The 24767-nt window shown below is 59.2% G+C and overlaps 4 protein-coding genes across 5 annotated transcripts in view; 3 read left to right on the top strand and 1 right to left on the bottom strand.

Annotated features, from left to right (window-relative positions):
* Positions 1-2622, bottom strand: part of LOC141971164 (hexokinase-2) — a 38400-nt gene extending 35778 nt beyond the window's left edge. The window contains exon 1 of the mRNA XM_074928320.1: positions 2468-2622. Coding sequence (XP_074784421.1) covers positions 2468-2518 — 51 coding nt within the window. The 5' untranslated portion in view covers positions 2519-2622. The remainder of the gene's footprint in view (positions 1-2467) is intronic.
* A 5902-nt stretch (positions 2623-8524) lies between these two features.
* On the top strand, positions 8525-10067 carry FIGLA (folliculogenesis specific bHLH transcription factor). 2 transcript variants are annotated; one of them, XM_074928714.1, is made up of 4 exons: positions 8525-8749; positions 9188-9340; positions 9639-9788; positions 10036-10067. In XM_074928714.1, the coding sequence occupies exons 1-4, from the start codon at positions 8525-8527 to the stop codon at positions 10054-10056; spliced, it is 549 nt and encodes a 182-aa protein (XP_074784815.1). In that variant the 3' UTR covers positions 10057-10067. The 2 variants fall into 2 exon arrangements, with proteins under 2 accessions (XP_074784815.1, XP_074784814.1); XM_074928713.1 differs by having other exon boundaries at positions 9636-9788.
* A 1127-nt stretch (positions 10068-11194) lies between these two features.
* ADD2 (adducin 2) lies at positions 11195-21051 on the top strand. Its single transcript, XM_074928414.1, has 15 exons — positions 11195-11254; positions 11948-12131; positions 12664-12802; positions 13244-13395; positions 13977-14057; positions 14149-14298; positions 14391-14534; positions 14642-14740; positions 15119-15295; positions 15408-15665; positions 15884-16003; positions 16125-16214; positions 16340-16496; positions 16589-16720; positions 17675-21051. The coding sequence occupies exons 2-15, from the start codon at positions 11949-11951 to the stop codon at positions 17974-17976; spliced, it is 2184 nt and encodes a 727-aa protein (XP_074784515.1). The 5' UTR covers positions 11195-11254; position 11948; the 3' UTR covers positions 17977-21051.
* A 291-nt stretch (positions 21052-21342) lies between these two features.
* SNRNP27 (small nuclear ribonucleoprotein U4/U6.U5 subunit 27) lies at positions 21343-23824 on the top strand. The gene is made up of 6 exons (XM_074928540.1): positions 21343-21445; positions 22002-22122; positions 22277-22389; positions 22539-22618; positions 22739-22803; positions 23454-23824. Exons 1-6 carry the CDS (start codon positions 21409-21411, stop codon positions 23506-23508), a joined length of 471 nt encoding a protein of 156 aa, XP_074784641.1. The 5' UTR covers positions 21343-21408; the 3' UTR covers positions 23509-23824.
* Positions 23825-24767: the final 943 nt, after the last annotated feature.

Genomic DNA, 24767 nt, shown 5'->3' with positions numbered 1-24767 from the left:
CCTGCAGCTGGTACGAGCATGTGATGGGCAAGTGGGCACTGGAGGTCACTGGACTCCAAGAGGGGACTGGTGGTGATGGCCACCTTCCACTGATGATGACCACCCTCCACTGGTAGTGGCCACCCTCCACTGCTGATGACCACCCTCAACTGCTGATGGTCATCCTCAACTGCTCATGGTCATCCTCAACCTTGGGAGCACCTCCATCCCTGCACAGATTCCCCTGTCCAGGAGGATTCTCACAGTGGGATTCTCAAACTGGGCCGGTCCAGTTTGCCCCATCCACACCAAGCTTCTGCCACTGCCTGTCCCTCTGCCTCCTGCTGAATTACTGCAACGTGAGGTTGACATTTGCTTTCTGCTGCCTGCCATGACCTCTCTTGTCGCAGTGCCAGCCCTAAGCCCTTGCCTTGTCCATCTGCCAAGGATCCTGCCAGCTCTGTCAAACATATCCTGATCCAAGGGGACATTGGATCCCCCATGGGACCAGCCCAGAGTGCCCCAGGATCGTCCCTGCAATGCAACAGGGAGAGGAGACATCTGAACCCTTTGCCTTTCCGTGAGCTGCAGCATCCCCGAAGTCTCAGCAAGGTCCCCAAACCCCAGAGGGGATGTCAGAGCTGGCAGGAGCCCAGGGTGCATGGTGTCCCCAAAAGCTGGCATGGCCAAACTGAGGGACAGCTGGGGGGTCCCAGGGCTGGCAAGGGCTGTGCTGGGCACTGTGCAAGCCTGGCACATCTTTGAGGTCAAAAGTCCCGGCCAGGACACGGGACCTTGAGTCACACTGCTCTGGGATGAATAACTCCTGCATGTGGCACTTTCTCAATCGCAGCGGAAAGAGGAGGTTTCTCCAGCGTCCCCCAGGCGCTTCCCTGGCACTGGCAGAGCTGGGTCACCGCCACGTCCCACGGCATGGGGCAATCGCACGTCCCCGGTGCCACCGAACTGGGGCTGGGCACGAGCGGGGCAAGCAGCAGCAGGCAGGCTGCCGAGAGAGCAGGCAGCAGCCAGCAGGAGGGTGCTGGGTGCCAAGGGCTTTTCCCTCGCCTCCTCATGGCATCCCCTGTGCTTTCTCCCAGAGCTCTGGGTGTGAGCAACTCTGGGGGATTTGCATCCCACGCTAAACGTGTGGATGTCGTTTCTGTTTCTGATCCAAGGAGTTTGGATGTTCAAAGGATCCCCTGGTTTTTGACCTGCCATCACCCCAAGATGCCCCTGTGCCATGGCCGTGTCCAGCCCAGGCTCAGTGCAGCCGGCAGAAGCTGGGAGCAGGTGGGAAGTCTCTGGCTGCACTGGGATACCAGAGGAAAGGGTCATGGAGGCGGCAGCCTGGCAGCAGCCAGAGGTGAAGCAGCAAGTTGCAGGCTCAGGGGGAACCCAGGGGCTGAGCTGGGCTCAAACCCCAAACACAAACCACACCCAGAACCTCTGCATGGTTCATTTCCTGCAAAATCCTTCCCGCCCAGCACTGACAATTGAAGGAAATAAGACAAAACTCAGCGTCAAGGAAGACTTTGGTGCACGGCTACAGCAGGATCCCACCTTTAGCCCAGCCGGGCTTGCGGGAGAACCATCGCGCGGGCAGGGACCAGCGTCAGCGTCACGGCGGCAGAGCCACGTGCGGGTGGATGCACCTCCCGCCCCATCCCCGGTGTGTGGGTGAGGTGCTGGCAGAGCCACCGAGGGAGCGAGGAACTGGGCAGCCTCTTCAAAACCGGAGCACGAGGCGGGACCCCCAGCCCCCAGCCAAGGCGCTCCCGCTCTCCCAGTCTTTCCCGCTGCTCGGGTGAAATGGGGAGAGGTTGGAAATTAAAAACACTGGGGTTTTTTTTTGCGCATTTTCCAATGAAGATGATTTTGAAACAGCAAACAGCTGCTGAGACACAGGGGAAAAGCTGCTTTTCCAGGAAAGATTCCTAAATGCTGTTGGTGGAGAAACTGCCAGGCAGCTCCATGCCAAGTGCAGATGCTCAGCATCCTGCCAGAGAAATGCTGCTGCTCCCTTGGCTCCCTTAGCTGCTTCTGGGGTAGAAAAGTGATCCCTAACCCCATCCCGCAGCCTGGCCGGCTCTCCCCAGGGTGCAGGAGCAGAGCTGGGCTCTCCCTAGACCCTTGTCTACCCACAAGCAGCATCTTACATCTCTCCCTGCAGGGAGGACCACATCTCAAAGCCCCCGCTCACATACTTTTCCTTCAATTCACACTGCCGGGCAGAAAGTATTACATCCTGTCTTGCTTTGACATCACCCCGGCTGGCTTAGGGCCAGAGGTTTGGGAAACAGCTCTCCTACACCCTTCCATGAATTATTTCACCAGCACCCATCCCATGATCTACAGTTACTCCCCTTTCAATGAGTGGCAGCCGGGTGAATTGGCCTTGCATCACCAGGGCCATCACCTCTCCTTAGCCAGTTACAAAGAGCAAAAAAGCCCCAAAATCCCAAATCCAGGGAGAAAATCCCCTTACCTGGGTGAAGCCCTTGCTGTCCATCCCGTCTGCCACATGCTCAGACGTCATCCTTGGAGTATCCGAGAACGGTTTGCTGGGACTGGGACCTTGAGCCCCACAGCGAGCTGGAACTGGGAGAGCTTTATCATCTCTGATCCCTGCGGAGGAAGGTCCTGCACGTCAGCCCTGAAGTCATTGGCTGGGCACTGTGGAGATAAATACGGGATTTTAGCAGCACTGGTGTAATCCTGGAGCCGTGGGATGAGCCCGACGGAGCTGCCGGGGATGTGGTGCTTTGCGCGTGGTGCTGGGGGGTTTGGGCTCCTCCTGTAGCGCACCGCACGGCATCACCCTCACTGACACCCCCCCGCAGCACGTCCCTCCGTGCCGTACCCCTTTGCGTGGCAATAAATCACGGACCAGCCCATGGGCGACCCCCGTGATGCCCCATCCCTGCGGAGGGGTGAAGCGCCCAACTTCTGTGTAGTTTTACTCATGAATCCTCTCTTCTTTCTCCTGGGGAGGGAAAAATAAAATGGTGGAAATTAATGCTGGAGTGGGATGGATATGTTTGGGAGGGGGGGTTGCAGGGGCTGGAAGCTCCCAGCTGTTCTGGGTCTGCGTGGCCTCAATCCTGGTGACACCCCTGGAGACCAGGGATCTTGCATGTGCACATGCACATGTTGCGTGTGTGTGTGCACGTGGGGCAGGGACATGTGGCTCTTACCCAGCAAAGTGCTTTAATCGGGATCTGTGGGCATCTGGCACAATGGCTCCTCCACTGCAGAGCTTTGAGGGCCCGGAAGAACCCCAAAAAACTCAGATGGGGGGGAAAGGCGGGGGGAAGAGCTGCTGCAGTGGCCTGGCAGCCTCCCCATTGGCCCTGTGGCTCCGTCCCTACGTGACCGTGGGCATGCGAGTCCCCTCTCCCCACTGCAGGAGAGGAACTGCCAAAGAGGTTTAAGTTTGATGCAATTATTAATTCTATCAAATGGAGATTATCCGGCTTGGAGGGCTGGGCAGCACCAGCAGCCAGCACCAGCGTGGTTATCCGGGATGGGCAAAGCAGAAATTGCTGTTGGGGAGGAGGGGGATGGAGATGCAGCCCCAGGTTTCCCTGTCGCAGGCAGCTGGGCTGGGCTGGGGGCTCGAGAGAAGGGGCAAGACTCATTCCTGGGGGAAGCAGCCTCCCCACCTGGGCTCAGACACCACCTGGATACGCTGAAGGTTAAACCCAGCCCTCAATCTTAGTCCAGCCTCTGCAAGGTGGTACACTAGTTGGAGAATGAGGCAGAGCTGAGTCCCATCCCTGGCCCTGTCCTCATCCCCAGGCCCATCTCTATCCCATCCCCATCCCCATCCTGGTCCCTGTCCCAGTTCCATCCCTGTCTTCATCCCCATCCCCATCCCCATCTCCATCCTGGTCCCTGTCCCAATCCCATCCTTGCCTTCATCCCCATCTCCATCCTCATCCTGGTCCCTGTCCCTATCCTGTCCCCATCTCATCCCCATCCCCAGGGCACGTGGCTGACGGTGACAGCCCAGGACTAACCCAGACACGGGGATGGCTGCCGTGGGCCAGTGGCAGCCACAACCCCGACCCCACGGCGCTCAGAGCCGTGCCAGAGCCGCTCCCCCCAGCAGCCACCTGCCTCGTGCCAGGGGGGGCGGTTTGGCAACGCCTTCAGCTGACGGAAACTTCTCTTATCTACAAAAATTCCTCTGCACTTGGACGGGGAAAACTCTGGCTGCTCCAGGCTGGGATCCTCCCTCCGCCGGCTGCCGGCTTTTATAAAAAGGCTTCTTCAAGCTGGGAAGGACAGAGCCGCCTTTGTTCCGTCCCCGCTCCTATTGCTGCCGGCATGGAGGAAACATCACCGAGCCCTTGGCGCCAGCGGCTTTACAATCCACCTCCTGGCACGTCCACTCTGGGAATCTCCAGGAAAGGGAAAATCAAACGAACTGCGAGCGTTGGGTGATGGAAGATGTGCCAGGGAGCGAGTGGGGCTGGGGAGGTGGGGGGCTGGGGGAGCAGGGGCATTGCTGGGTGTCCCAGCAGCTATTTGTTCCCCCTCGGCCAGTTCCAGCAGGGCTTTAATTATTATTTTTGTTTAAACAAGTCGGGATCGTTTCATCTCCTGCTGTAATAAAGGGTCGCGTCCATGGGAGCCAAGCGATGCTGAGCTGTTCCCACCCTGCTCATGTCATCCGGGCCGAAATCCCCGTCACGGCGGGCGCCAGACCTGGCCTATAAACCCTGTTATTGTCCCTCCTGCCTCATGTATAATTAATTCAGCACATGGCGGGGGTGAGATCTGCCCTTTCCCAGCATGGGACACCCACCCCACCCGGGGACCTCGGTGGGTGGCCGGGGACCATCCCCACCTCCCCAGCACGGTGGCACCCCCCGCTTTTCATTAAACCTCTTGATAAAGAGGCGATGGAGGAGCGGGGTCGGGCAGGACGGCGATGCCCCCCGGCCCCCCGGGCATTGCTCTGGGAACCTGCCTGCCCACAACTCCCACAATGTCAACGCCACGGCTGGGTGCGAACGCAGCCTCCGGACTTTCCCTTGCAAACACACCTTCAAATTTCTGGTTTGAACAGCCAGGCAAGCAGGGAAACTTTGGCCAAGACGGAGCTCTCAGCCTCCTGCCGGGGCAGGGTGATATTTTTCTAAGATAAGGCATTCGGGAGACACAGATACCGAGATCGCCAGCAGGATCGGTGGCAGCAGGAGAGATGATTTTATGGCTTTAAGGGCAGGACAAAAGCTTTTAAGGAGGCCTCACCAGCCCTATGGCAACCCACACTCCACCATTTCACCCACTGATGGCTGCGAGCCCCGTCCTCAGGGGTACCCACTGGAAGTGGGATGGGTGGTCCCGACGCCAAGCCGGGCTTAACCCCCAAGCAAGCCCAGGGACTAGGATCTACCAATTCAACGGCACCCTGGTGAGGAACCCTGGCTGCAACGATACCACAAATTCCTGGGTGCAGCTGCCCTGGGAGAGCAGGTGTCTCAGGACACGTTTGACAGCAAGAGGAGGAGGAAGGAGAGGTGGAAATGCCAGCTGCAGCTCCCGCACCCTTTGCCGTGGCCGGAGGTGATGCCACAACTCTCTAAAGCACCTCAAAGCGTTTTATTAAGGCGCTCCGCACCCAGGATTCGGGCAGCAGCCCATGGTGAGTGCTCACGGGCAGCACGGAATTGGCACAAAGCCGGCGGCTCCAGCAGGGCCCGGCCACTTCTGAGACGTTTGAGGCCGTGCCAAGAAAGTTTGGGCTTAATCTCATGTCAACAGCTGCCCCGTGCCAGGATCCGGCCATGCCACAGCCCTGGCACCAACCCTCTTTCCTGACCTTCCCAGCAGCGACCCTACTGCAGTAATTAGAAACCACTGGGGAATTTTTTCAGTCTTATGATAATGTCAGATCCTGACAGAGCATCGGCGTTGCCCACGGGGGGGATGGGGAAAAGCTGATGGGATGGAGCTGCCCAGCTTCGGGGAGCCACCGGTGCCGGAGCTTTGGGACCCAAGCCCGGCTCTTGTTCCGGTCACACTCCAAACGGAGAAAATCAAAGGGATAAGTGGGCACGTTTGAGCCTGAAGGGTTGGAAAACAGCCTCGGCCTGAAGCGTTCCCAATGGGCAAACCACCCCCCCGGCAGCCAGACTGCTGTTTTCCGGGAATTCAGCCCTGGATGCTTCCCAAGCTCCCATCCCTGCCAGGAGCTGCACGAGGATGCTTGGCTAGAGCAAAGCAGGCTGTGTGTGACCCTGGGGAGGGGGGAAATTGGGGTGAATCCCCCAAAACTCAGAAAACCTGGGGGTGCCCCAAACCTGGGTTGGGGCGATTCGTGGCATTATCCGAAGCCGCTGGAGAGGCTTCGCTGCTGGAGGAGCTCTGCCTTTCCCCCTCCAGCCTTTCACTGCTGCTTTCTTTACCTGGGAAATTCCACACCTGTCAGCTTGATTTTTTTTTTTTTTTTAAGGGTTGGACTAGGTGATCTTCAAGGTCTTTTCCAACCTAGATGATTCTGTGATTCTCCAGCTGTCACCAGCTCTGCGCGGCTGTTGCTGTTTTCAGGGGGTTGTGTCCGCCCGCCCGCGTTGTGCATCAGGTCAGCAGAAGCAGAAAATGGGGGGGGGGAAAAAGAAAATAAACTGCTGCCTGGCTTTGCAGCATTCTCACCTGCTGCAGATGTTTCCCTGCTCTTGATGTGAGCAGGGACTGATAAGTCTGAGCCCAAATAACCCCGACCCCTAATAACTGTGACCCCTGATAACCATGGTCCCTAGTAACTATAATCCCTAAAAAACATGGTTCCTAATAACCGTGACCTCTAGTAACTGTGACCCTTAATAAATGTGATCCCTAAAAAAACATGATCCCTAATAATTGTGACCCCTAAAAAGCCTAACCCCTAATAGTTGTGACCCCTAATAACCATGGTCCCTAATAACTGTGATCCCTAAAAACCATGGTCCATAGTAACCATAACCCCTAAAAACCACGACCCCTGAAAAACGTTATCCCTAATAACTGTGACCCCTAAAAAACATGGCCCCTAATAACCATGACCCCTAAGAGACATGGTTCCTGTGATCCCTAAAAAACATGACCCCTAAAAACTGTGACCCCCAATAACCCTGAGCCTTAATAATTTTGCCCCCAGCTCTGCTCACTTCCCAGCAGGGCAAATCCCATTTGCACCAGTAACCCCCAAGCCCCTCCGTCACCCACCCTGGCAGTGCCTCCCCCCACTTCCCTTTTTCCCCTCAATTTTTAATCCAAAATCATTCAAACCAGGACAATTTTCCAGGAGCAAACCCCAGCTGCTGGGAGGCAGGAGCCCTAATTCCCCCTTAGAGGCTTCCACCTTCAAATAAAAGTGAGAGGGCACGCACAGACCTTTTTTGGGGTTGGCTTTAAACCCACCTGTCTTCGGATTAATTTGTAAGATCTGCTCCCCCCTCCCTCTCCGATCAGGGCACCAATAATGTGATTATCCAGATCCGGCTGTGGGATAGGGAAGCTCATTATGGAGCATTAAAGAGGGGAAAACTGGGTTTTCCAAGGTTCTAATAAAAGCTCCCAGGTGTCTCCAAGACTTGTTTTGAGGCTCATTTGGGGGTTTCTTTGCAATTTGCTCCTCCAGTCCTGGTCTCCCTTCAGGCAAGGAGCAAAACGTCAGGACCCCGGTGCAGCCTGGGGATGGTTTTCAGCCCCCCCAGGTGCTTTCAGGTTTAGGGAAATGGAGGCACCGTGGCCACATCCCGGCACAGGGGAACACATCCATCCCCCCCACACCCCCTGGGGCACCTGCTCCACACCAACAGCCCCCAAATCCCCCCAGGAAAAGCAGGGAAAGCTCCCACCACACCCACCCCCCCAGAAAAATTAGGCCGCTTTTCTCCCTAAAAGCACCAGAGTGGAGGATGGCAGCATTTCAGAAGGGGGAAAACCATCCCGAGGATGGGACTGGGATGAGGTTCCCCCCCCCAAGTGAACAACCCGGGGTGGCAAGTGGCCACCAGCCTCCCTTTTGGTGGGCAGAAGGGGAATTGTCCTTTTTCCAGCAGGCCTGAGGTTTCTAGCATTGCAGGGACTAACACTGCCATCTACCGAAACAGCCCTCGCTATTATTAATCCCCTCATATTTTTATTTTCCCCACCCAGAAAATCTTCCCACATTTCCAGGCCCACACGAACCCTCCCGAACAAACTCCCGTTTGTCCCTGCGGGGCCCTGCCGGCTGCCCCTCCCCAGGGCGCCAGGCCTTGTCCCCAGGGGCCCACCCTGAGCTCCTGGGGATGTTTTTAGGTCCCTTTTTCAGGTCAAAGCTTTGTGGCCACTGGCTCTGGGGACTCAACTGCTGAGTGGGGAAACTGAGGCACAGCCCCAGCCCCCTCCCATCGCTGCACCCGCGCTGCTCGTTAAGCCGGGCTGGGCCCCACCTGCGCCTCGTTGGGCTCTCAGGGTATTTAAGGGCCTTTCTTTAAAAAGTGGTTTCTCTCTTTTTGGGGCAGCAGGGTGAGGTTGGGGTGCAGGATTTATACCTCCCTCAGGTATGGGGGATGCTAGCAGAGCTGGGGAGCAGCCGGCAGGGGTCCTGCTGCCCACCCCGGCCCCTGAGATGCTGGAGAGCGTGCTGAGTCAGCAGTATGGGCCCCTGCCCCGCGCCGCCACCATCGCCCGCCTGCGCAAGCAGCCGGCTGGGGGCTACCAGCCAGCCGGGGACCTGGCGGAGGTGCTGGAACGACGGCAGGCAGCCAACGCCAAGGAGCGTGAGAGGGTGAGGGGACCCCCCAAAACTGTTCCACGCATCCCCCCCACCCCCCAAAAAAAAAAGCAAATCCTTGCAAGCTGCAAGAAATGTTCCATCATGGTGACATCCAGGGCCACCCTGGGGCTGCTCTAGTCATGGGACACGCAACAACATCACCCTGAAGTTGCTTGGCAGCAGGTTGTGTGGAGGGGGGGTTGCCTGTGCATCTGCATTTGGAGGGCCTGGTTTAATCTTGGGAGATGTAATTTAACTCTAGGAGGGCCTGATTCAGTCCTAGAGCACCCAGTTTAATTCCAGGAGGGTCTGGTTTAATCCTGGGAGACCTAACTTAACTCTAGGAGGGCCTGATTTAATCCTAGGGCACCCAGTTGAATTCTAAGAGGGCCTGGTTTCATCCTAGGGTCACCCCAGCTGGGTATAACTTGATTTATTTCCTCCTGACAGATTAAAAACCTGAACAGCGGCTTCTCAAAGCTGAAGACCATCGTGCCCCTCATCCCCCGTGACCGAAAACCCAGCAAAGTCGACACCCTGAAAGCTGCCACAGAGTACATCCGCCTGCTGCGCCTTGTTTTGGAAGAAACGGGGGGCTTTGAGGTATGGGGGGGGCAGGTGGTCTTGCCCTAAAATAGATCCCCCCTACCCCATCCTAAACCCCCATCTAACACGTGTGTGGATTTTGGGGGGCTTGGTAGGGATATACTTGATTGATTTTTTTCAGGTTGCAATTAATTTCAAAATGGAAAATAAATTGACGACTTCTTCTTTCAGGGTGGGGGGGGCTCTCAGCTGTTTCTCAGAGCAGAAGGATGGGGGGGGACACACATGAACCCTCAATTTCAGTGCATTTTTTAATTCCCCTTTGCCTTTTTCTCCCTCATTTTCCCACCAGCAGGACACCAATGCTGAACAGGAGCTGGGTAACAGCAGGGGGGTGCCCTCAGGGGGGGCCCCCAGGACCTGGCCTGGCAGTGCTCCCCCCTGCCTGTGGCACCCCCCCATCCTGCCCTCCTGCTCTGGGCTGCTGCAGGAGTTTGGAGGACCGGTGAGTTGGGGGGGGGGGGGGCGTGTCAGCCCTGGCTGGGGACAATGGGGTTGGGTACACCCGGGGGGGGGGCACCCCAGGGGTGAGGGGGTACCCATGGGCCTTGCAGGGGGCTCCCACCCCTGGCCTTGGGGGTTTTGGAAGCCTCTGGTTTATTCTGATGTTAATGGGGGTTGATTCAAACCAGCTTTTACCCCCTCAAATTATTCCAAAGGAGCAAAATATCTTTTTTTTTTTCTTTTTGAAGGTTTTTCCAGTCAATCCGTAAAAAAAAAAAAATGGGGTGTCCTGCAGAGACTCGTGGGGGACCAGTATGAGGGCCAAGTTCGATTCTCAAGCACTAATTTTTGGGGCTGTGGCTCCTGTCGTGGGGCCAGATCCAGCCCCACATCCCACTAAACCCAGTACCTCAACCCCGAGCTGGGGGGGGGGACACATCCATCACCCCTAAAACGCAGTGGGGAGGCTGGAGCTGTAATTAATTGCTGTATAAAAACGTAATTAGCAATTAGCAGTGCTGCTCCTTCCCCCACCAGGTAAGGGTTGATTTACTCTAACTCCCAATTAATGTTCCCGTAATAAAGCGGGATTTTGGGGGTGTCTGCGGTGTTTGTGTGTGTTTACCCCTCCCTGTTTATCTGAGTTTCCCGGGGGGGGGGGTGTCCGTGGGTTCCACCCCCCTCCCGTGGGGCGGGGCGGGGAGAGGCGGCGGGGCCACGCGTGGCGTGTCGGCAGAGGGAGCTGGACCTGCGCGGGGGGGGGTAAGCGGAGGGGGGGGCGGCCCTTTGTCAGGATGCTCTGAGGAGGAGGTGGGTGATGGTAGCATCCTCCCGGCCACAGCATCCCCCTCCCTCGGGGAGGGTTTGGGGGGGCTGGGGGGGGGGGGGGGAAAGCAGCTGGGTGACACCCCCCCCCTTTTCCTTCTTTAATCTCGCCCCCCAACCTGGCTGCATGCTGATATGGGGGGGGGGGCGCGGCATCCCATCCCATCTCCCCCCTCCCTCCAAGGCCTTTATCCTCTGAGGGCGGCGGGTACCCGACCCCCCCCCCAATAAATCCACATCCACGGGAGGTGCAATGCTGCAGACACCCCCCCCACACCCCCCCAATTCCTTTTTTTTTTTTTTTTTTTTATATCCTCATCCGCCATCCCTGCGGCTGCCGCAGCGGCGTTGGGTGCGGCGAGGGCGGAGGCGGCCAGGGATGCTTCGCGGGAGGGGGGGGGGGGGCGGGATGCAACCTGGGGGTGGCCCCCCCCCCTCGGGACAGAGTGATGGGGGGGGACCCTTGGACACCCCTTTGCTCTCCTTTCTCCTCCTTGGGGGGGAAAATCCACGGGGATGCTCAGGACCTCACCGCCGCCTGACGCTCGCCTCTGGTGTGGGCCGGGGGCTGCCGTGGGATCCCCCCCCCCCCCCCCCCCCGAATTTTAGCTGGAAAACGCTCCCCACTTCCTTCTGAGCCAGGTCAGTCCCTGAGCAGCAAAACTGGGGAGACATGGGGGGCACTGGGGGTTGGGGGGGCGGGGTCTACTTTTGCGATGAAAGCACTGAGTGATATGGGGTGGGGGGTGGGGGGGGACCTGGGAATTGGGGGAGTAGCTCAGGTTTGGGCAACTGGCTCTTCCTCGTGTGCACCCCCTCGTATTTTTTGGGGCGGGGGGGAGTGGCGCCCCCTATTTGGGGGCAGCAGCACCCCTAAAACACCTCATTGAGGACACCCTCAGCTGGGGGGGGGGTGAGGGGGGGTGGTGTTCCGCGGTGGCTGGAACTGGCCCCCGAAACACGCGGTGGCACCGCAGCGTCAACGCCCCGATGGCGTTTGGCCCCGTTTGGAGCTGCCCCAAGGGCGGGTGTCGCTGGTGCTGCTCCCATCAGTGCTCTGAGCTGCCCGTTCTCAGCTGCCGCTTCCCCGGGGAGGGGGGGAGGTAACTGAGCCTGGGCGGTGCAGGCAGCGGGGGACACCCCCACACCCCCCCCACCTCCCCCCGAGTGTCTCCTGCCTGCCAACTCATCACACGGATGGGCAGGGCGGGGGCCGGCCGGGGCTTATCTCCGGGGTGCAGCCGGGGGATATTTTCGGTGGCTTCTTCGCAATCTGTAGTTGTGGAAGGGATGGGGGTGACGGGGACTGACTCTGTCCGTCCGTCCCGGGGGCAGGATGAGCACGGCCGCCAGCCCGGAGCCCCTGCCCTCGCCCCCCGCCCCTGCACCCCGGTACTTGGAGGGTTTGGCCGAGGGTGACCCCGAGTACCTGCGGGCACGGAACATGGCGGCCGACCTGCGCCAGGACTTCAACATGATGGAGCAGAAGAAACGGGTCACCATGATCCTCCAGAGCCCGGTGAGGGACCCCAAACCCCGTCCCTCCTGTCCCCACCCCGTCCCTCCCATCTCAAAGCAAATGCCCCCACCTGGCTGGTGGTGCCACCAAGCTGGTGGTGTCACTGCCACCAAGCCTGTGGTGCTGCTGTCACCGAGTTGCCAGTGCCACCCCTGCCACCATGTCACCAAGCCAGTGGTGTCACTGACACCAGGCTGGTGATATCACCATCACTGTGCCACCAAGCCAGTGGTGCCACCGTCACTGTGACACCGTGTCAGTGGTGTTGCTCCCACCAAGCTGGTGGTGCCACCATCACCATGTCACCAAGCTGGTGGTGCCACCGTCACTGTGACACCATGCCAGTGGTGTTGCTGCCACCAAGCTGATGGTGTCACTGACACCAAGCCCGTGGTGCCACCACCACCAAGCAGGTGAGGCTGCCACCACCAATCTGGTGGTGCCCCCACCCCGGTGCCACCAGACGGTCCCTGCTCGGTCACCGTGTCCCTTCCCCGAGGGAGGTGACGCCGGCGGGGCCGGGATGCCGCAGTCTTTCAGGGAGGAGCTGGAGAGCCTCATCCAGGAGCAGATGAAGAAGGGGAACAACTCGTCCCACATCTGGGCCCTGCGGCAGATCGCCGACTTCATGGCCACCACGTCCCCCGCTGTCCTCCCCACCTCCCCTATGGGTATGGCCACACCTGCCAAGGGCTTTCTGGGGGGAAAATGGAACATTTTGGAGACATTTTTGAGGGTTTTTCTTAATTTATGGGGTTGTAGGTGATAAAACATCTGGTAGGGCTTCATTTTTCCTTTCATTTCTAGTAGAGGAGATGGGACAGGGCAAGGGGGTAGGGAGGGGATTGGGACCACAGGGACAGAAGGGGGGTCACTCTGCCAACCCCAACCAGTCACCCCTGAAACCTGGTGGTCCCTAAAACCTTGGGGGCTCCTGAAACCTTTGGGACCATCAAACCTTGGCGGCCACCAAACCTTTGATATGACCAAGCCCAACTCCATAATCCTCTGCTCCCCTATCCCTGCAATACCCCTAGGGTTGGGGGGCGGGGGGGAGTTAAACCTGCCCCCCCCAATCTCTCACTCACCATGGGGGGGTGACACGTCCCCAGGGCTGGCGGCTGTCACCCCCATCAATGACCTGCACGGCCCTGAGGTGCCGGCACTGGCCAAGGGGGAGCGGCTGATGCGCTGCAAGGTGGGCAGCATCCACCGCCTGCTCGACCTCTACGGCTGGGCCCAGCTGGGACACGCTGCTGTCACCGTGAGCACCCCGAAACTGGGGCGGGGGGGGCTCGGGGAGGGGTTGTTCCTTTTGGGAGGGGGGTGCTTTTGGGGCTTTGGGGTTGTTTGGGTGTTTGGGGAGGGGTGGGTATTATGGGGATTTTGGAGAAGAGTGCAGGGGTTGGGGATTTGGTTGAGGTTTTTTTTTAGGGGGGGGTGTTGAGGGAATTTTTGGGGTAGTTTATGCTTTGGGTGGGTTGGGGAGGCGTTGGGAAGTGTTTAGGGGGGTTGTTTTTTTTGGAAGGGGTTTTGAGGGGTTTGGGATTTGGGTTGGGTGGGCTTTTCAGGGTTTGGGAGGGTTGAGTGGGTTGGTGTTTTTTGGGGGGCAGGGGTTTGGGGTTTTTTTGGGCGGTGGGAGTTTTGGGGGCTTCTTTGGGGGAGTTGTTTTTTGTGTGTGGATTGGGAGCTGTTGGGTGAGTTGATTTTTTGGTGGAGGGGGGAGTTTGGGATGGTTTGGGGTAGTTGGGGCTTTTTGGGGGTTTTGGTAGAAGGATAAGTTTGGGGGGGTGGGTGTTTATTTTTTAATTTTTTCATACCCATATGGGCTTTTTCCCGCTGCAGCTGCGGGTGAGCAAGGAGCAGGAGCATTTCTTGGTGGCCCCGCAGGGGCTGGCGTGCAGCGAGGTGACAGCAGCCAGCCTGGTGAGTGGTCTGTCCCTGTCATCGCCCCACCACAAACCCCCCTGTGGAGAGGGGGGGACCAGGCACCTCTGAGCCCCCTGCTTCCTCCCAGATCAAGGTGAACGTGCTGGGGGCCGTGGTGGAGCAGGGCAGCACCAGCTTCGCCCCCGACGCCCGCAGCTTCAGCCTCCACGCCGCCATCTACGCCGCCCGCCCCGACACCCGCTGCATCATCCGCTTGCACACGCCGGCCACTGCTGCGGTAAGATATTGGGGGGGGGACACACAAATGGGATTTTTTGGGGGAGGGGGGGGATAGGGAGGGGTTTTGCCACCCTGCCTGCTCCGCCGCAGGTGTCGGCCATGCGCTGCGGCGTGCTGCCCATCTCCCGCGCCGCGCTGCTGCTGGGGGACGTCGCCTACTTCGACTTCCGCGGGGAGGTGGAGGACGAAGCCGATCGGGTCGAGCTCCAAAAATCCCTCGGTCCCACCTGCAAGGTGAGGGGACACTGACTGGGGGGGTGGGGTGTGAGGGCCACCCCACCATCCCCGTCTCCTCCTCCTTGCCCCGCTGACATCCCCCCTCCCCGCGCTCGGTGCTGCAGATCCTGGTGCTGCGCAACCACGGGGTGCTGGCGCTGGGTGACACCGCCGAGGAGGCCTTTTACAGCATCTTCCATCTGCAGGCGGCCTGCGAGATCCAGGTGAGCGCCCAGCCCGTGCTGGGGTGTGTGCTGAGCTGTGTATGGTCTCAGCTGCCAGGGTGATGCCCGGGTGATGCCCCTGGGAATAAGCACCGAGCTGTGCATGGGCTCAGCTGCCAGCACCATGCCCCAGGAGCTTGTGCTGAGCTGTGCCAGGTCTCTGAAGGCAGTGGGTTGCTCTGAGACTGTGCACTGAGCTGTGCCAGGTCTCTGCTGCCACTGCAGTGCCCTGGCACCATGCACTGAGCTGTGCCAGGTCTCTACCACCAGCATGGTGCCCAGGATGGGACAGACCAGCGCAGCTGTGGGGGCTGTGGGCAGGTCTGGGGCCATCCCCGTCCGGCTGCATCAGCTGCTTCTCCCCGGGCTCGGCCGTAGGTGTCAGCGCTGGCGAGCGCGGGCGGCGCAGAGAACCTGATCGTGCTGGAGCGCGCCAAGCACCGGCCCCACGAGATGGGCTCCGTGCGCTGGGCCGGCAGCACCTTTGGGCCCATGCAGAAGAGCCGCTTGGGCGAGCATGAATTCGAAGCCCTGATGAGAATGCTGGACAACCTGGTGAGCACCGGCCAGTGCAAAACCACATCAAGCTCCCCCAAAACGCACAAAAATATCTTTTTTTTTTTTAATCCCTATATTACTCACGACCGAGTGCTCTCTGCCTTTCTAGGGTTACCGCACGGGCTACACCTACCGCTACCCCTTCGTGCAGGAGAAGAGCAAGCCCAAAAGTGACGTGCTGATCCCCGCCACGGTGACGGCCTTCGTCTTCGAGGAGGAGGCCGCCCCTGTCCCTGCGCTGCGGCAGCACGCCCAGAAGCAACAGAAGGAGAAGACACGGTGGCTCAACACCCCCAACACCTACATGAGAGTCAACGTGGCCGAGGAGCAGCAGGGCAGTGCCGGCAGCCAGAAAACGAAGACGACGGTGCGGGGCTGCCACGACATCCCGGGGGGGGCGGTTAATTTGGGACAGGGGCTGGCTTGGGAATGGCATCAGCCCCCCGAACCTATATTTATTTTAAAATCCCACCTCCCCAGCTCTGGGGGCTGAGCGCCACACGTTTTATCAGGGTCTCCCCTCTATGCATTTATTGGGGTCTCCTCTCTTCACCGACTTGTATTTATCGGGGTTTTGACACACAGTGGCTGAAAGCGGATGAGGTGGAAAAAGGCAGCAGTGGGACCCCCATCCGAATCGAGAACCCCAACCAGTTTGTGCCCCTCTACACAGACCCGCAGGAGGTGCTGGAGATGAGGAACAAGGTACAGTCCCCATCTTGGAAGTCCCCAATGGGTTTTGGGACGCGGGTGCAGGGGCCTGGGCAGAGCCTGAGGCAAAGGGGAGGCTTTTTTCCCCTCTCCTCGCTCTGCATCTCGCCCGCAGATCCGGGAGCAAAACCGCCAGGACGTGAAGTCGGCCGGGCCCCAGTCACAGCTGCTGGCCAGCGTGATCGCCGAGACCAGCCGTAGCCCCGTATGTGCCCCCCGTGTGCCCATCCCCAAGTGCCCTCCCCGGAGCACCCAGCCCCTTCCCTGCCTCCTTGGCATCCCACCAGTTGGTGGTGAGGGGGTGACACCGCACCGGGGTGGCCGTTTCAGTCCACAGAGAGCCATTTAGGGGACACGGAGGCCAAAGAGGCGTCCCAGGAGGAGGCACCCCCTGAACCGGAGCCCCCAAACCCCTTCAGCCAGCTCACGGACCAGGAGCTGGAGGAGTACAAGCAGGAGGTGGAGAGGAAAAAGCTGGGGCTGCAGGGTAGGAGGGGTACGGGGGAGCCCGGATCCCAGATCCCCCTTGGGGCCCAGCACCCAGTGGACCCCGGGGCCAGCACATCTCTCCACTGACAGGTGAGAAGGAAAGTGCTGCAGAGGAGAGCCAGGCTCCCGCCCCCGAAAAATCCCCCCCTGCCTCCCCGCCGCAGAGCCCGGCCACGGTGCCAGCAGAGAGCCTGGCCCCGACGCCTGCGGAGCCCTCGGAGGGTGAGTGGGGCCGGTGAGCGCCCGGGCTCACCCGGCAAGTGGAGATGAGGAGCTGGGGTGTCCAGTGAGCAACCAAAACGGGGGGGATGAGGGTGGCTGTAGCCAGACCACGCCAAAATGCAGATAAATGTCACCCTCCCATGTCCATTTGCCTTTCCCTCTGGGGGGTCCCCACGCCAGTGGGGGCGAGTACCGACAGGGATTCACATCACAAAGGCACCCCTGCCTTGAACATCACAGCAGGAGGACGTGAGTGTCCACCAGTGGCTTTGTGGGGTGGCAGGGGACACCTCTGTCCCCCTCCGAACGTGCTGATGGGTGCGACATTCCTGTTGTTTTATGCTCCCTACAACGGGTCTCAGGGTGCGGGAGAGGGCAGCGGGAGCGCGCGGCTTCTCGCTTTCTCATTGTGTCTCGTGGTGTCTGTCTGTCTGTCTCTCCACAAACGTCTTCCTTTCTCTTTCCTCCACGTGTGGCTTTCACCCAAGGAGTTACCTCTGACTCTGAATACTTGTCACCGTAGTAAGTACGGAGAGGCCGTCCTTGAGCCTCGCTAGCTCGGGGCGACCTTGCTCTCCGCGGCCCGTTTCAGAACCGCTCCTTTGGGGAGCGATGCAGAAGGAAATGCCTTGGGTTGCCTTGTTTTGTTGTGGGTTTTTTTTGCTGCCTGCTTTATTTCCAGCGGCGAGGCCAGGACGGAGCCAGCCGCCTTCCCTGCCTGCCTCTTCCCAGCTCTCCATCCCACCGTCGCTTGTCCCGCGGGGAAGAGGGGGGGGGAAGAGTCAGGAAAGTGGCACCTGTGGTGGGAGCGGATTTGGTCCCAGCACCCTCCGTCCATGGGAGCCAAATCCTGCTCCTGCCCAGGTCAAACCGGCGAGTTGGGGGAAATATAAACCTCCACAGTGCCGGTCACCGCTGCCCCAAGCCTCACCTCTCCTCTTTCCCCTCACCAAGGTGACAAGAAGGCGGACGGCGGCCAAGCACCAGCCGATTCCGCCACCGAGAAGGAGCCGCCGGCGGTGGTGAACGGGAAGGACGAGGAGCAAAGCACCGAGGAAAACCTGGGCAAAACGGGGGGGCGGACAACTGCCCCTGCTGACACCAACCAGGATGCCCCCAAGGAGAAGGAGACAGTGACCAGCAGCCCCGTCTCCCCTGAAGGTTCACCCTCCAAATCACCCTCGAAGAAGAAGAAGAAATTCCGGACCCCATCTTTCCTGAAAAAAGGCAAAAAGAAGGAAAAGATCGAATCTTGAGTCTCCTCCGAGGCCTCCCGCCGCAGCAGTGGCCGGGAACCTCTCTGGACGGAGGCGCTGAGGTGGAGGGACGGCTCCTGCGTCGTGCGTCTGGCCGAGGCGCAGCCGAAAACCCCGGAGGCGAGTTGTTTTCTGGGGACTCCTGGCACGAGGCACCTCGTCCCCTGTCACCTGCTTTTGGAGGCGGTCACCGAGCTTACGAAAGATTGTGGCCCCTGTTTGCCGCTTGGGGAAATACCCGCTGCAATCTCCCTCCTCCCACGAGCTCTCCCTTCTCCCTCCTGGGCACCAGCCCCTTCCCACGTGTGGGCTGAGGGTTGTTTTTTTTTTTTCCCCACCCACCGCTTGCAGAGCCCTCATGAAATGTGGGGCGCAGCCCAAATCCGCTTGGTTTGAGGAAGAAAAGGGTGTTTTGTTGTTGTTTTGGGGTTTTTTTACCTTCTGTTTCAAGCTCCGCTGGAATGGCTTTGGCTTCACCCCTGAGGCAAAATTGTTGGCCACTTTGCCAGGGGAATCAGCTCAAGCCGAATGTGGAGGGATTGCTCTCCCTGAAGGAGAGGCCGAGGCAGTGGGCCTGGGAGCCTTTCCTTCCAGGATCGTAATCTCCCTCTCCCCGGGACAGAAAGTCACTTTCAGTCCCCCTCTCCTGGTGCAACTGTCTCACGTATTCACCGTAGGAGGATTTCACACCACCGGGAAAGCCCCTGTGACACTGCACGAACTGCACCTGAGAAGGGAGAAGAAAAGAGCCTCCGGGAAGTGTCTGTGTTATTTAAAACTGAGCAAAACTTCACTCACTAAGTGCTACTTTGGGATGAACACACGCTGCTGATTCACTTCAGTCAGAGGCACTGCCAACACCGCCACCCCCAACCCCACCACCACTTCCCAGCGACGCTTGGCACCAAGCGCTGTGCCAGGTCTTTGCTCACACCGACCCCGGGCTCAGTAGCCAAGGCCATATCGTTGCTTTTCCCCAGCTCTGGACTCCCGAGCACAAGTTAAAATCCTCCTCCTTGGCGTTCCCGTCCCACCCAGCCTCGCCTCCAGCGCTCCCTAGGGTGACACGACCCATCGTTACAACCTCCCAGCCATGCCCAAAGGGAAGAAGAAAACCAGCGATGCCCATTTGCCCCACAGCTGCTTCAATGCTGGTATCTAGGGGACAAAACCAACAGGATCATGCCCCCCTGCCCCTGCAAACCACAGGGGTTTGCTGTGCTCTGGGGGTGCTCACCCCAAGCCTGCCTGCACAGGCAGCTGCCCGCGTGGGCAACGCTGCCGTGGGGAAAGGGCTTCCCTGACACAGCCCAGGCGCCCACTGGGTCCTGTCTGCCGGGGGCGTGGGCTGCAGCACGGAGCCCCAGAACCCCCCCTCCAAGGGCACTGGGTTTTCTCACCCCAGTATGATTTTCCCACGTGCCACCACTACATTTTCAAAGCCTGTTCACTGCTGCGAGGCAGCTCTTGGTTTTTGTTTTCCCCACCAGAAGAGCAGAAACCCTGTGGGCCAGGCAGCAGTTCTGGGGGTGAGGACACGGGGCGGAGCAGGGTGCAGGCAGGGAGCAAAGGGATGAGGTTTGTAAACACAGGTTGGTTTTCTTTGCAGGGCTGCAATATGGGGTGTGCCAGGCAAATTCTGAATTGAAAAGTAAAATGTGAGAAGCTTTTAAAAATTACAAAAATACACACCTGGCAGGTATGTTGCTGGAGCCCCAGAGCTGACCTGAGCCCAGTATTCGGGGAGATCATTTGTCCTGTCTAATGTCCACCCCAAACTCCGGTGCTGGGTTAGAGCCACAGCCCCCCCATCACAGTCCTGCAAGGAGCAGGGTGAGAGTGGGGGGCAAGGGGAGCCCCTGAGCTCCTAAATTCACCATCTGTGACAGAGGGCGGCAACACCAGCCCACTGCTTGTGCCTGTACTCCTTATCTATTCAGCAGACAGCCTTTGAGCCACAAACCACAGCTCTGGAACCGTTTCCTGTGGGGTGTTGTTTACTGCCACTGATTTTAAGGCTCCTTGAGGCCATTTTTGCCATCTAGCCTGTCCTCCTGCATGACCCAGGCCAGAAAAGCCCCCACAGGGATGGTTGCATCCCCCAGCCCGCACGGTCGCTCCCAGGGCGATCACCTGAATCACAACACTGCCGCACAGCCCCATGCTGGACCGGCCGGCGCTGCTGTAGGGAGGCTGCAGCTCCTTTTTCTTCAAGGGTCTGTCCCCAGAGGCTTTGTGACCCCTTTTCTCCAAGAGCTGAGGGTTTTTCAGAGGAGACTGGGATTTGTTTCCCACCCTGGGTGGAAGTCTGGGGCACATCAGGCATCTCATGCAGCGTAGGGAAGGGAGAGATACCGGTGCCTTCAGCAGGGAGGAAGGCTCAAATGGCCGCTGCCGTGATGTGGGTCCTCAGTGCTTAGCTAGAAGAAAACAGATACAGGATCACCCCTCTGGATAACTTTTCCTTTCTCCCCTGCTAGCATTTTGCCTGCTTCTTGCAGGCAGGCCCCTGGCTCGCTGCTTTTTCTCTCACCTCTTTTTGGCAAGGCTGCCTGGAGCCAAGCACCCTAGTCTGGGCTCTGGGTGCAGGTTTTCTGCAGCGGAGAGGTTGGGATGTGTCCCAGACTGCCCGCTGCAAGGCATATCATTAGTCCAGTGTCCCAAGAGGTGTTGATCACCACCCACAGGCCTTGTGCTCATCGCCCTCCATATCTGCACCCTCAACTGAAAAGACGAGAGGCTGGATTTCCAGCTTTGGCCACAACTGCACCAACACACGGCAGGAAAAGGAGGGTGATGCCAAGGTTTCAACTGGATTCACACCTGTGCTGCTGCCTGGGGCTGGCAGACACCCCGGCCCAGCCCAGAGGGCCTCGGTGAGGGTGCGGTTGCTGAACACCCACTGAAATGAAGCTGAGAAGAGGCTGCCTGTCCCCGGGTCTGCCACCACGGCCTGGAGGGGAGCACGGGCGGGCGGGAGCGGGGCGTCCACCTGCCTGCGGGCTGGCGAGAGCAACCGCCGGTGTCTGACAATCGTCGCTGGAAAGCGCCGTGTAACGCCTGTCTGTAAATAAACCCCATGTTTGGCACCTGTCAGCGCTGTGGAGCTTGGGGCGGGGTGGGGGTGGGGGGGTGGCATGGCCTCCCTGTGGGCCTGGGCCGGGATTACGGCCTCGCTGCCGGCCTGCGCCGGGGGGGGGGGCACGGCCTCGCCGAGGCTCCGGGCCCGCAGCCCACGGCTCTGGATGTGGAGGGGGAGCCGCCGGGGAGGGGGGGATTCAGCCGCCCCGCAGACTTCGGGACTCCCCCCCGGACCGTGTTCGCTGCGGAACCAAAAGGCGGCGGCGCCGGTCCCGGCGGGAGCGGGAAGGGGGGACGGGCCGGAGGTGCGCGGGCCCGCGCGGCCGGAAGTGCGGGCGCTGAGGGGCGGCCATGGGCCGCAGCCGCTCCCGGTCGCCGCCGCGGCGCGGTGAGGGGGAACGGGGGGCGGGAGCGGCGTGGGGGGACCCAGGGAGGGGCCGGAGGACCGGCTCCGGGGAGAACCCGGCCCCGGCGGGAGGAAGGAAGGATCCGGGCCTTTGCGGGGAAGGTGGAGGAGCCAGGCCCGGGTCGGGGAGCCCTGGGGCTTCACCCACTTCTTGAGCGAGGGGGTAAAACTCCAGGGCGGGCGGGCAGGCGGTGATGAGCTCTCGATTCTTCGCTCCCTTCCTCCATCTCCTTCTCACGCACACCGAATCCCGCCCCCCCCCCCCCCAGCACCTCAGCTTTTCAGGGATCAGTCTGCCGACGGGTTGGTCACCCCACTCCTGGGCGAAGGGCTTTTCCTGCCGCTCTTCCCAGTTCTGTGGGTGCTGGTGGGGGTCTCTGAGCCCAGCCATGGAGGGATCGGTGGGAGGGGGTTGTTATGGGGTCTCTGCTTGGAAGCTGTTGCAGCGTGGGTGGGATTTTTTCTGAAAATGGGACAGTGAAGGGAGAGAGATGTGAGGAAGCAGAAGCTAAGCCGAGCGCTGCCTTTCTCCAAGCAGAGCGCAGGCGTTCACGGTCCACCTCCCGGGAGAGGGAGAGGAGGCGAAGAGAGCGATCGCGGTCCCGGGACAGGGACAGAAGGAGGAGCCGTTCTCGCTCCCCGCACAGGAGACGGTCCAGGTGAGGGGCAGAAACACCAACACCGGGGTGGGGATGAGCTAGAGAGCCCAGCCGAAGGCAGCAAGGGGCTGGTGGGAACTCATCAACGTTGTAAAACTGTCTGCGGTAACGGCACAGCCGGGAAGCTGCAAACCCCCTGCGTTTGCAACGTCAGGTCACCGAGACGGCACCGATCCAGCTCCTCGTCCCCGCCACGGCTGAAGGAGCGGCGGGATGAAGAGAAGAAGGAGATAAAGGACTCCAAAGGCAAAGAGCGTCAGATCACAGGTGAGGGGGTGGATTTTCCTCATTAAATATATCACGGGTTCCGCATTTGGGTTGGGACCAGCCCAGGGGACACGCAGGTGCTTAATTAAAATGCTTTTGGTGAACCCTAGTGACTGTGTTTTGTTAAACTCATTTATTTGCCTCTGTAGAGGAAGATTTGCAGGGCAAGACAGAAGAGGAAATTGAGATGATGAAAACAATGGGGTTTGCCTCTTTCGACACAACGAAAGTGAGTGTGGGTCAGCTTGGTGGAGCCCACAACTGCCTTCGATGGGCTTGGAGGTGTCACTGTGCCCTTTTTGGGGGTAACATGCTGAGTTTTGTGACCTTTTTTCTTGATGACTTTCAGGGGAAGAAGGTGGACGGTGCCGCAAATGCATATGCCATCAATGTGTCCCAGAAGAGGAAGTACAGGTTTGTGCCCAGCCTTTTTTTTTGGGTAGAAAGAGAATTTCTTTGACGAGCTAGCGCAGCGTGGAGGAAACTCTGCGGCCATACAACGAAGCTGCTGTCTCTCAGCGTGTGCAGGGGGGGAGATCTGGCTTCTCAGGCCTTCAGAAAAAGGCAAAGTTTGCTGGTTTTACTGTCAAACAGAGGTAAGAGGCCTCTGGTTTCTCCTGGAAGTGGTGAAAGCACAGAGATGAGCAGCAAAAGCATGTTGCCTGCAGGCAGGATGTACCAGGTGTGGCCTGAGTGGAATTGGAGCAGTGGGCCTGCTTAAGCAACACTGTTTCCCTGTTTCTTACAAAAAAAAAACCCAACCCACCACTCAGTTTATCAATTCTGTTCCCCTTTTGATGGAAACTGGAGCGTACAGCTTGGCTGTGCTGCCAGGCTTTGGCTTTTAGCCAGATGGGCCCAGAACTGGCAAGAGCCGAGCCCAAACGAGACGCCTCCTGGCTGGGAGGTTTCCTGCCCTTGTTTGTGCAAATCTGCGGGGAATTTGATTCCCCACGGCCGCTGAGCACGTTTACAGGGTATTTTGGGGTGGATTTCTTCAGTGATGGGAGCCTCGCAGGGGTTTTGTCCCTGTGCTGACGTCAGTTCCTCCCCTCCGGCTGCAGGCAGTACATGAACAGAAAAGGAGGATTCAACAGACCCCTGGATTTTATCGCTTAACGCTGGGCTCACTCGGGGGAGAACCACCCGCCGAGAAGGACGTCGCTTCCTGGTGTGGGCAGCTCGGAGACCAGATTTTGGAGGAATTTGGGGTTATTCCCAACAAATCCTGCCGTGCTCGCCCTGCCCCGCAGCCAGAGCGGGTACAAGTCACCATTTCCCGGAGTCTTTGGTTTTGTTGTTTGTTTGTTGGGTTTTTTTTGCAATATCCTTCATGGTTTATTCCTCACCGGGATTTCATTGTATTTTTCCTGTTGTTGTTTTTTGACACACCCTGTTCCCCATTACAATAAAACCCCGTATATATTTTTCCTTTTATTTTTGTAATTCAGAAATAAAGTGGGGACAAGGAGGCTGCCGGAAACCTCCACCTGGTTGTTTCCCTTGTGGTTGCATGTCCTGGGGACTTTATACCCCAAAACGTTTTAGTTCCTGTGTCGCACAAGTACATATGAATTTATACAAATAAATTAAAATACAGTTGCTGCAGCAGCACCCATTTGGGGCCTTCTGTTGCAGAAAACCACTTTTTTTTTTTTTTTTCTCTTATTTTCAGCAGCCCAGCTGAGTGTTTTCAGACCTGAAAACTTGCTTCTTGGCTTCCATCTTTTGCTAATTAATGTCTTTTGCTAATTAATTAACACCTGGTTTGCCCCAGGTGCGGGGAGAGGCTGAAGGAAGTCCTGGGGTCAAAATGGAGGTGTGGGGAGCAGGGGAGTGGCTGGGGGGGCTGGTTCTTCAACCCCCTCAGTTACCAGTCCGGGGAGGAAGCGGTGCAGGGGGTGGGTCCCCCCCTTGTCCCCTGCAGCCCTGGGGGGACACCTGCCCCCGGGGGTGCTGTGCTGGGGTGCTCCCGGTACGGGGGGGCCTTTGGGTGCTCCCTGCGCTGCCGGGGGGGTCCTTCCCCGGGCGGCGCTTCCTGCCCTGTGGGGGGGGGTCCCCGTGCTTGCCCCGCCCCCTCCTCGCTTCCCGCCCCGCCATTGGCTGTCCGAGCAGGAAGTGAGTCAGGGCGGGGGGCGGGGCAGGGCGTGCCGCCCAATGGGGCGAGGCGGTTGGGAAGGGCCAGGCTGTCCGCTGGGTGGGCGGAGCGCCGCGGGAGGGCGTGGCGCTTTCGACCAATGACAGCGAGTGTGGGGCGTGGCCTCGGGCACGGCCCCCTCCCTCCCTCGTTCGCCTGTTAAGCGCTGGGCGCGGCCTCCCTCACCCTTCCTCCAATGGGCAGCTGCGGCGGGGGGGCGTCACCCAATGAGCGGCGACGG

The sequence above is a fragment of the Athene noctua genome, chromosome 28, assembly GCF_965140245.1.
Source record: "Athene noctua chromosome 28, bAthNoc1.hap1.1, whole genome shotgun sequence".
Taxonomy (NCBI): Eukaryota; Metazoa; Chordata; class Aves; order Strigiformes; family Strigidae; genus Athene; species Athene noctua.
The sequence above is the reverse complement of the archived record's forward strand: the minus strand, read 5'-3'. Positions and strand labels throughout refer to the sequence as shown.